General features: G+C 27.8%; 1 protein-coding gene across 1 annotated transcript; it reads right to left on the bottom strand.

The window, feature by feature from the left end:
- Positions 1-574: 574 nt before the first annotated feature.
- On the bottom strand, positions 575-10,469 carry LOC107476778 (linoleate 13S-lipoxygenase 2-1, chloroplastic). The gene is made up of 9 exons (XM_016096669.3): positions 9,921-10,469; positions 5,830-6,098; positions 5,500-5,737; positions 5,096-5,437; positions 4,371-4,456; positions 3,983-4,091; positions 3,623-3,926; positions 2,267-2,533; positions 575-1,513 (listed from the first exon to the last, which is right to left on the bottom strand). Exons 1-9 carry the CDS (start codon positions 10,354-10,356, stop codon positions 754-756), a joined length of 2,811 nt encoding a protein of 936 aa, XP_015952155.1. The 5' UTR covers positions 10,357-10,469; the 3' UTR covers positions 575-753.
- Between the last annotated feature and the right edge of the window lie 631 nt (positions 10,470-11,100).

The following is an 11,100-nucleotide window of genomic DNA, read 5'->3' as shown; positions in this document are numbered from 1 at the left end:
ATGTGCTTTTTCTTCTTCTCGTCTCCCACACTTCTTCTTTTTCTTTTTTTTTTGCGCACGCAGATTCTTTTTCTATTTTTCTTTCTCCTCCTCCTCCTCTTCTTTTTCTTCTCTTTTGTTATCGTTATCATTAACATTTTGCTAACATTTTTATTGGTTTTGATTTCTCTGGTGCCATCATTAAATAATTTCAGTTTATTTTAGTTTATTATTTGTGAATTAATTTCGGTTCATTTGTGTGTTAATTTTGATTCACTTGTGAATAAAAATTTGGCCAATATTTATCATCAGCATAAAATGAACCGAAATTAATGCACAAATGAATCCACAATTAACACACAAATGAGCCGAAATAAATTAAGAAATGAACAAAAATTATTTAATGATGACAATAAAGAAAATCAAAACTAATAAAGATATTTGCAAAATATTAGTGTTATTGGTGACGATGATTAAAAAAAACAGGAGGAGAAGAAGAAGGAAAGAAGAAAAACCTGTGTATGTAAATTTGGAGAAGAAGAAGAAGAAATGCGAGGAGGAGGAGGAGAAGAAGAAGGAGAAAGAGAAGGAGAAGGAGAAAGAACGCGTAAATTAAAAAGTTATTATAACAACTTGGATAAGTATTTTACTTAGATGTAGAGTTGTATTATTTTACATATTGAAGCTCAAGTAGACTAATAACATTATAAGAATCTAGTTATTACTAATTAATTAAGAGTATTTTAGATGGTATAATTAACAAAATTAAAAAATTCAAATGGAAATACTGCAAGGAACCCCCTTTCCAGTGACTCCTGGCTTTGAAAAAGGCTTCAAAAGTTCATAAGGAACAATACCAGCACCATTTCTGTTCTTCAACTTTGTATTCTCATTCCTCTCATCAATGAGTACTTCAAGTTTCTTCAATCTGGCTTTAAACCTTTCAAATGCATCTCTTATAACAGGGTCTTCACCCCAAGAAGGTTCCATCTTCTCCCCGATGTACTCCTCGTCGGGCGAATGAGTGGAGAGAATATCCAAGACGGCCATGACTCTAGTTGCTTGAAGCTGAGAAGGAAAACACTTAAGAAGTGCTCTTTCAGGCTTCTTAAGGAACTCCTTCCACTCTTCTTCTGAAGGGTCTTCCGAGGGCATTTTGGTCCTTGCAATTGTTGGCCTATTTGGGAAGTAACCACCATATGTGTATTGACCAAAGTTTACAGCTGCATGGTGACCAGAAGTTACCCAAATTATTGTGCTTAGAATTCCAATTAAGTCCTTTGGAGTGTTGAGAATTGGCCACCATGGTTCATCCTTTTTGTCACCATGTCCAACTGTTCTTATCTCTTTCCACCATGCTTGAAGCTCCTCATCATGCTCCACAACACTTGAATTAGGGTAATAATGGTTCACATAATCCGTCACCCATAGCTTGATAATGTCCCATAAAAGGAGTCCATCATTGGCAAAAGGGTAATCTTTGATTGTTAGTCTTAACCCATGTGGTTCAAATGGATCTTTTATGGCAATTCCCCTATCATCATCATTCATAGCAAAAATATATTAGCTTATATTTTTTTTATAATAAATATTTTCTTTTATATATAAATATGAAATTAGTTTTTATTTAATGTCTTGTACAAAGAGTTTTATCTATATTGTTATTTAATCATATGATGATATTATTTATTAAGTTTAATTTTGATAAAATGGTATCGGTATGAAGAGTTTTTATATTTTTAATCAATCGTTTCCTTTCTTTAAATGATTATTCAAATAATAAATATAAGAAATAATTATTTCAGTAATTTATTCATATATATTATATGGTGTCTCTTTGTAAAATTTCTTATACTAGCAGAATTTTGATAAAAAGAGAAACCCTCGCAAAATTTTTATAATACCACCGTCGCAATTATTTGATATAAAATATTTTTAGATGGATTAAAGAAGATTTTATAATTGTCTTTATACGAAGATATATTTTTTATCATTAGATGTTAAATTATAAGATTTGATAATATATTATAAAAATATAATTAAACAAACAAATCACATTTTTAACATAAATATCTATATAAAAATATATTTTTAATATTTTCATTTGAGTAAGTATCGTATTTTTATACTAACATCATGATATTAAGATTAAATTTTTTTTTCTAGCTACTATTTTAGTTTTTCGCTCTTGTCAAATTCACATGAAATATGGAAACAAACAAGTATTCTTCATTTTTCATTATATATATAATTTATTAAGTTAATTATTATTATTATTTAATATTACCTTCTGATTAAGTCTGCAGGTAGAGATTCCATGTCAAATCGCCAATCATGATGATAGACAGCAGAGCTAATCTCCATGGCATACTTTCCCGGTGCGAATGAGCTCTCAATTGTTCCATCAGCATTAATAAGTGCTTCTCGTGCCAATGCATTAATCTCTAATGTGTAACGAAAATGAGGGTGTAGCAATTTATATATAGGATGCATTATACTAAGTTGTCTATTTGTTGCAATAACATATGGCTCTGTCACACAGTGAGTTCTTAACCTACAAAAAAGAAGATGTTTCATCAATTACTTTAGATTATTTTGAAAATTTGAATTAGTAGCTAGTAATGTGAACTTAACTAAATTAAATATGATATAATCATATTAAGTGTACATTAAAATTAACTATTAAAATTAATTATAATGATAAAAATAAAATACATATTATAATACAAAATATATATTAAAAATAAATTAAACTATATATATTTATATACAAATATATAATGACTGATTTTAGTGTGTAAATAATATTTTTAAATATTTTAATATATGTTTAAATCCAAATAATTTAATTCAATTATTTAGATGAATTATCTTGTACATATACCAAAATCCTTAAAAATTGATGCAATAATTAACATTCTAATATTTCTAATTAATAATAGCACTCTCTCATAATAAGTTCATTATCCCATGATACTAATGTTCATTTTTTGTTAGGTACATACAATGATGTTATTCTAACAAATAGTAAGGAAATTAAATAAGTAAAATATTTACTAAGACTGAATTATTTGTAGTGGATTATATATTATTGTAAGTTTAATTTTAGAATGAAAAAGTCTAGGAAATCAACTACAATATAAGCTAATTAAGCTAATTTTTTTATTTTTTATTTTAAAATTCAAAAGATTAGAATAGTGAATTTTTTTTTATATCATACCTGTTTTTTAATTAGTTGATTTGAGTTGGCTTCATCCTAGTTGGTTCTCTAGCAAAACCGTTTTAGAATTTAATTTTGATGTCCTGTTAGTATAAAGTAGTTTTACACATATATTTAATTACGTAACGCTATATCAGAAAAAATAACTACCTTTCATATAAATCGCATAAATGATCATCCAAAAAATAATAAATATAATTATTTACACTGTTTATCAAAATTAAATTCTTAATTTTAATATATTGATAAACCAAAATATTTTACCTGATTACGTAATTACATTGGTTTTTTATGACCAATCACTTTATTAACATAAAAAATAATTATTTTTTGTGACTTGATGCTATTTTATGGATTACATATTACACGGATTGAGTATCAAAATTTAATTCATATCATTAATTAATAATAATTGGTACGTACCAATGATTAATAAGTTGGTGATAGCCAGAGTCATGTGCAAGAACATGGGCCTTAGCAATCCTCCATAGCCAAACACTTGTTGAATGCCAAGAAGGAGTGAAGACTTGCTTCCATTGCTTTTTTCCATCCATGGGAGGTCTTGTAAGTTCAATGGCAAGAGGTCTCAGTGTCCCTTCTGGAGTTAGAAAGAACAAAGTTCTTGACCCATACAGTGTTTTCCCCTTCAGTTTCCTTACTTTGCTAACATATGGTAATAATATATCATGGTAGTCCAAAATGAACAACTTCTTTTCTTCAATAGCCTGCCAAATTTTACTTAAATTAAAGCTTCATATGTATCACATATAAACCACTTTATATTTTCTACGGTAAGTATTCCTCCTATCTCTTTATTGATAATTTCAGAAGTAATTGCTGATTCTTGTGGACCGTATTTACCTGGGTCAAGGTTGCTCCTCAAAGGCCATTCCTGATGATCAAGAAAGTAAATTCTCTTAATTATATTACTCCACAATAGTTAGTTAATGTGATTCCTAAAATGCACTAATAATGATCGATGTATATATATGGTTAAAAAGAAAATACTACAAAGTTACTGGTGTTTTAGGAGAAGGTGAAATCTTAGTTTAGGAAAAAGAATAATAAAAATGAATCAATAATTAATCAAGATTTATCATCACAATCTGTGTGGTGCACAACCACGCTTGTTAAAAAAATGAATCCAACTAATGAGTCTAAAAGAAAATACCTTGACCAAACTTATGCTAAGTGGGTTGAGGCCAGCAACAGTCTGTCTAGCAAATTCCTCATCTCTAAACCAGAAAAATCTATCCCCTGCAAAATAAATATTAATTAAACACATTGAATAAATTTTTTTTAAAAAAAATATATATTAGTTTAGGTTGACAAATTTATTTATGTTTAATTCAAATTTTATGAGTCATTGATAGTGAGAATCAGTTATATATTGCGGCAAAATAGAAATAGAATTAACTAACACAAAACTTAAGTCTGTACGTATTACTTAAATTTGTATATTATATTTTTTATTATTTATTTTAAATAAAATACAAAAATATTAATTTTTACGTAATTATCCTTTAATTTGTGTTTTATACTTTTTTGTATTTGTGCGGTCTTATTTTATTTCAATCTCACTATATTATTAATAATATTTTTACCAACTCTTATTTATAATTGTATTTAATAATATGTGTTTTAAATATAATAATTAATTATTATTAGTAATAAGTTGGTAAATAATATGTTAATGAAAACTTATGTGAAGTCGACTTCACCTGAAGTTGATATTTGAGAATCGTTATATAAAAATTTAATCAAATCAGTCAAATCATATAACGACTGTTAAGTATCAACTTCACGTGAAGTCGATTCCACCTGAATTTTCACGCTGCCGTATACTTTTCCTATTTTAAAAAGCAAACGCAGTCTAAATGACCGAATAACACTGACTGTTCATTGTCTCGGGGGTCTCGAAGCGAAGAACATGTTGGCGATCACCAGCGGCAATGGATTTGACAAGCCTAGGCATGATGGCTCCAAGAAATCCGTGCTCAGTTGCATCATCAGGTTGAGGAGCCAAATCGAGTCCAACGCTGAAGAGTGAATCAATATCATGGAAGAACGGGAACTCAAGATCCTTGTCTTTGATGATTCTCCCCAGCGACGGAACCAGTATCAGAAGCACTGCGTGCAGTGCCTTTGTTGAGAACGTTAGCTCCTTCACCTCCGAGAAGCACTCATCCCTTGGAACGTAGAATTTTTTTCCATTATTCCTATTCTCCGACCAACGATCTGTCACATCACACGTTAATTATCTAATTTTAATTTAAAATTTAGGGTTTAGAAAATTCTACCTGCTTCGCAGTGTGGACGGCCGGTTCGGCAACGGCGGGGATAAGGTCGTTCTTTGCCGCCTAAGGGAGGCCTCTGAAGATCAAGGCTTTTGTCTGGATCACCAATGTCGTTGTAAATGTCGTAATCGTAAACTCTTTCAAAGCTTTTTCGTGTTCCTTCTCCATTCCCTCTCAGGTTACTCAATTCTTCTCCTCTTAATCTTCTTAAACCACTCGGGGTTTCCGATGGTAAGTAACACTACAACAATAATTAACCAACATTATATATATTTCTTTTACAATCTATTGTTTGCCTCCATAAAAAATTAGCAACAAAATGTACATAGGTACCTTATTGGTGAAGAATATTCTTTTGGTGGTATTATCGAACTTAGAATGAACCCATGAAGCACAATCAAAATGAACAGGACCCTCCGGGAAGCCATGGAGGGTAATGGTTTCAAGGAACATCTCAGTGTGATGCTCATTCTCAACAAGAACTGCACCAATCTCTCCAAAATCATTTGCTACTTCAAAATTGCTTTCATACATAACCGACTTCTCATCTCCCCCTGCTTTGTGTGCGTATGCTTTAATCGTCTCCTTCTCCATTCCACCCTCTAAATCCACAATATATGTAACTAATTAATAAGCCAATGAATTATATTTAACACAAAATAATAATCAACCTATCCATAAAATCAGCTGCTATCTACTCCAACATTTCTTTCTTTTTTCTTTTTAAGTAATCATACATGATTTTGTTAACATAAGTATAGGAACTAATTTTTAATTAGTTACTATTTATCGTTATTTTGTATTGTAAAATTATTTTGTTAAACCTTTTTTTGAATAATTTAAAATTTATTGTTAGAATTTAGAATTTAAAATTAGAATTTAGAATTTTAATAAAATTTAAGTTTTAAGTTTTAAAATTCACTGATATTTTTAATTAAAAAATTTGTGACATTGTAGTAAACTCTTTTGTTAATAATATGAGACTCTGACAATATGTGGTTCTCCATTAACAAAAATTGGTGAAAACTCAGGTGCGATTGACTTTACGTGAAGTTGATAGCTGAGAGTCGTAAGATGAAATTTTAGTCAAATCAATTAAATCATTTAACGACTTTCAGTTATCAACTTCACGTAAAATCGACTGCATCTGAATTCCCCCAAAAAAATTATACTAATTAAAGTAGCTAGATAGATTTCTTTTGAAAACAGTAGTGTGCACTCATCACATAGTTAGTTTGTGAATTATTTACTCTTAGCTTTCAACTAAAAAAGTTAGTCAAGTACGTGTATATAAAAAATTAATTATTAATAAATTATTATGTACAGAAATATATATTTAATATTTTATAAAAAATATTAATTTTAAAAATTTAATAATATGTATCAAAATTAATTTTCTTTGTTATATACATTTTCAAGTCTCTCTGTTTAGTTACGTCAATCACCATAACTGGGAATCACAATCATCAAGTGGTCCCTAACTAAACAGTGGGCATAACAAATTAATTCTTGTTGGATTTTTAGATTATCCCAGGCTTAATATAGATTGTCCTTTTCAATCAATTTGTGGTATACACAAAATATCTTCTTCAATTATTGCAGCTTTTCACATGTCAATTGTCATTTTTTATTTTCTATTAGGGCCATGCATTGAAACGGTAATCATATGCAAGCCATTTTTTTCCCATTTTCAATTAAAATGCTTTGACACGTTATTAGGGTGGTCCATGATATATATACATCCGTCTCTGCACATGCATAATTGAGAGAAAAATTAAATCGTATGCCTAGTTACTTAGATAAGGACAAATATAGGATAGTGAAATTACAATAATTTATTTGTTCAAAAACTCTTCTCTGTTGTTGTGCATATAAGACAATTATTTAATTAATCGTGCAAATTGATTTTTTTTTTTTTGCAATGGAAATTATTTGTGGTCTTCAACAGTAAGGGGGTTGCTCAAAATTGACCAGTGATAATTTATCTGGCTAAATATTGATTATTAATATTGGGTTTTGTTGATTGCCATGTCTCATTAGAATAAGTATATGGTTATTAAAGAATGAGAAAACAAAAGAAAACAAAAAAAATGCCTAATATATTAGACTTAAAAATTAATCATTTTTTTAATATGAGATATTTGTTTGATAAAACCTGGCTACTTTATAAGGAAGATGTTGAATTCACTCTAATTAATTAGTGTGCGTTTAAATTGTGATTTTATAGAATTGATTTTAGGTAAAAATAAATTTATGTCAATATGATTTATGTTTGATAACTCTATACTAAAATTAATTTTGATAAAATAAATATTATTTAGATAATATTAATTAAAATTATTTTTAGATAAATAATTATTAAAAAAGACAATATTAAATTATAATATTATTTTTTATACATATTTAATTTTTTATATGTTTTTATATAATATATTTTAAATACTCTTAATATTATTCTATAATTTTTTAGTATATTGTGGGAGTCACATTTTGAAAATTGTACATCTAAAGAAGAAACAGAATTAATCTCACAAAGGCATGAGGACATAGAAGAAACTTATTACAATGTGAAGAGAAAAATGTAAATACATAGTTGTTGGTTAATTAAGTTAATTTATTAATATATTTGCCTTACATAATAGTTTTCTTTTTCATAATCTTTTTTTTTTTCAAAAATAACATATATACAGGTTATGGTTTTAATGTACCCTTTACGTGTACATGTTTTATACGTTTATGTTGTCACATATAAATAAATAAGCACTCAAGTTCTTCTTTCTAAAAAATATACCTAAAATTTTTTGCAGCAATACTATATAATTAATAAATATTATCATTTTAAATTAATATTTAATTAATAATAATTTATATTTATAAAAATTTGTATATAAAAAATATATAATTTATACTTATATTTATTAAAATTTATATACATCTAACTATATCTATATTTATTAAAGATAATTTAATATTTATACAGACTAAAATTACTAAAAATTAGTGACTTCTAAAAATTTTTCAATTTTTTTGTATGGGTTATTTTAAGTATAATTAGAACTCATGTTGGTGAAATAAACGAATAAATTTCAACGCAAAACAGAAATTTTAACTCAACAAATATGGAATATGAAGTATTTTAAAAATTTTAAAAATCTTCTATAATTAAAATAGCAAGGTAGACAGAATCGCGAATTAACTCGCTAAATCAGACGATTTTGCGACTCTAATCTTTCCTCCCGATACGATTCTACTCTTCGTCTTAGACGATAGCCATTTGTGTAAAATCGCCGAGTAAAGACGTAGATTCGCTAAAATCGCGGCTCTGCCATCGTGCCGCGTCTAGCGAAGCAAGCTGAGAGAAGAATATGATTTCTTAGCCAATCAATAGTAAAGAAGGATGAAATTTTAGGTATTGCGCCGTTTTTACTCCTTGTCGCTCGTCGTTATTAATGCTATTCCGATGAATGCCTCTTTTTCTTCGGTGCCGCTAACCCTTGCTAGTTTTGCCATCTAGTTGCTCTATTTCTATTTTCACTTTTCTCAACTACACGTGTCTCTGGATTTTTCTTGTGTTACTGTTTCTATATTATAAAAATCTATTATAGTGAATTTTTATTTTGTTAATAAATTAAAATTATTAAATAATTTGATATATTTAATTAATTTATTATTTAATAACTTTTATCTATTATCTTTAGAAAAATAACTTATGTGAATAGTTACACAAAATTTTGGTATTTAGTTATATATTTTTTATTTAATCGCATATTCTTTTAGAGCAATGCTAAGGAGACAATAATATAAAATTGTCTTATTTAATTTTATCTCTATAATTTTATATATGTAATATCCATAAGTATATATTTATTACATCTAATATTATGCATTTACTTCGACAATAATTAATAAATGTGAACCAAAAAAAAGTTATAATTGCCTATAACTCCCAAACTTTGACCCCAAAATATTTTTCTTCTTCTCTTATTTATCCTAAAGAGATTTAATTACCAAATAATACGCACATACATTAAGTGCAGATTATGTAAATATAATAACTCTTTCTAAAGTTGTTTCAGCACATGGGAACATTCGATTATTTGTTATTTTAATTTGAACTCAATATAACCCAATCCTAAGAAGAGAAATACTAGTTGTTTTTTAATTTTTAGTTTTTATTTCATTTTTTAAAAATTTATTATTATTTAATTAATTTAAATATTTATTTTTATGTATTATTAATTCAAAAATTAAAAGAGTTATTTATTTTTTATTCTCTATTTTCATTTAAAAGCTGAATAAAAAATAATATTTAAAAAAATTCTAATTGCACTGTCCTAAGAAACCCTAAACAACAGAACAAAAATACATCAAACAACTAAATCAATAATCAACAATAAATAAAAACTATAAATATATATTCTTACCAGAATCATGAAGGTGGGAGCTAACAAGTTCCAACAAGATAGATTTACCAAGCAAATCAGTTAAATCATCAATTCCACGGTCCAAACTAAGACTTGAAAAAAACCCAGCCTTTGTTAACTTCACCTTAACCACCGCTTTAACATTCACAACACCATTGTCCTTATTCTCATTGGTGTCATCAATAACATGATCTATGTCTTTTGTGGTAGCTGAAGAACTAGGGCTAGCTTGCGCGAGAGGAGGGGGAAGGACAAGGTGCTTAAGTCTTTCCCTCTTCTTCACGTGAGCCGGCCATAGTAGTGGAAGAGTTGATAAAGTTCTAATTTTGTTGGTGCCAATGTCGCCGCGGCCGCCATGGAAGTATGGCCTATGAAGAGAGAAGAAGGTATGGTTGGTTTTTTGGTATGATTGATGCAAAAGATGAGGCTTTATCATCTTTCTCCGTTCAGTTTTTATGTTCTATGGCCCAAAATATTTATTGCAATATCCTCTTATATTTGCAATAACGTTGAAGAATTGAAGGTTGGGAACTCTTCTTATCATGTTATCTTTTTTCGTCCTTTTCAGCTGATAACTCAAAGGAACAAAACTTTATATAACATGTTTTTGAATTGTGTCCACATAACTATACTTCTGGCTGTGAATTGATGAGCATATTTTTCTGCAATTTTTAGCTTAAAATATAATATTTTTATTTATATTAAGACAAAAATTAATTTTCATAGAGAAATTAAAATAAATATGCTTTAATACATGCACTGATATAGAATACATAAATCTCATAAAACAGAATAAACAAAACTAAAACTAGACCAATAATCTTCTTAGAGAAATCTAAAAAATATGACATGCATAGTTAGACAAATTTCACCTCTCTTTTCTCTTTTGCAACTAAATATTATTTAATCTAGCTTATTCTCTAAATTGTGAATTATGCCAATGATAATCATAATGATTCAGAATGTTTGAAATTTTTTCAAATATTAATAACTTTATACTATATTTATATACTTGTTTTTAAGAAGGATTTCATTTATGTTCTTTAAATTTTTTCAATTATATTCCAAAAAAGGTCTTTTTAAATTGACTTGAGCTATTGCTTTTTTTTTCAAACAAGGGATTTTAACTTTAAAAATGACATATATTTTAAATAATTTTTTTTAAATGACAAATATCGTA

Source organism: Arachis duranensis, chromosome 3 (assembly GCF_000817695.3).
Source record: "Arachis duranensis cultivar V14167 chromosome 3, aradu.V14167.gnm2.J7QH, whole genome shotgun sequence".
Classification (NCBI taxonomy): domain Eukaryota; kingdom Viridiplantae; phylum Streptophyta; class Magnoliopsida; order Fabales; family Fabaceae; genus Arachis; species Arachis duranensis.
This window is presented reverse-complemented; position numbering and strand designations above follow the sequence as displayed.

Excerpts from the sequence above, each read along its gene's own strand:
- LOC107476778 (XM_016096669.3), bottom strand. The coding sequence starts at position 10,356 with ATGATAAAGCCTCATCTTTTGCATCAATCATACCAAAAAACCAACCAT. Across the intron at positions 4,092-4,370 it reads TTAGCATAAGTTTGGTCAAG|GAATGGCCTTTGAGGAGCAA; the intron begins GTATTTTCTTTT and ends CTTGATCATCAG. Across the intron at positions 2,534-3,622 it reads CACCAACTTATTAATCATTG|GTTAAGAACTCACTGTGTGA; the intron begins GTACGTACCAAT and ends TCTTTTTTGTAG.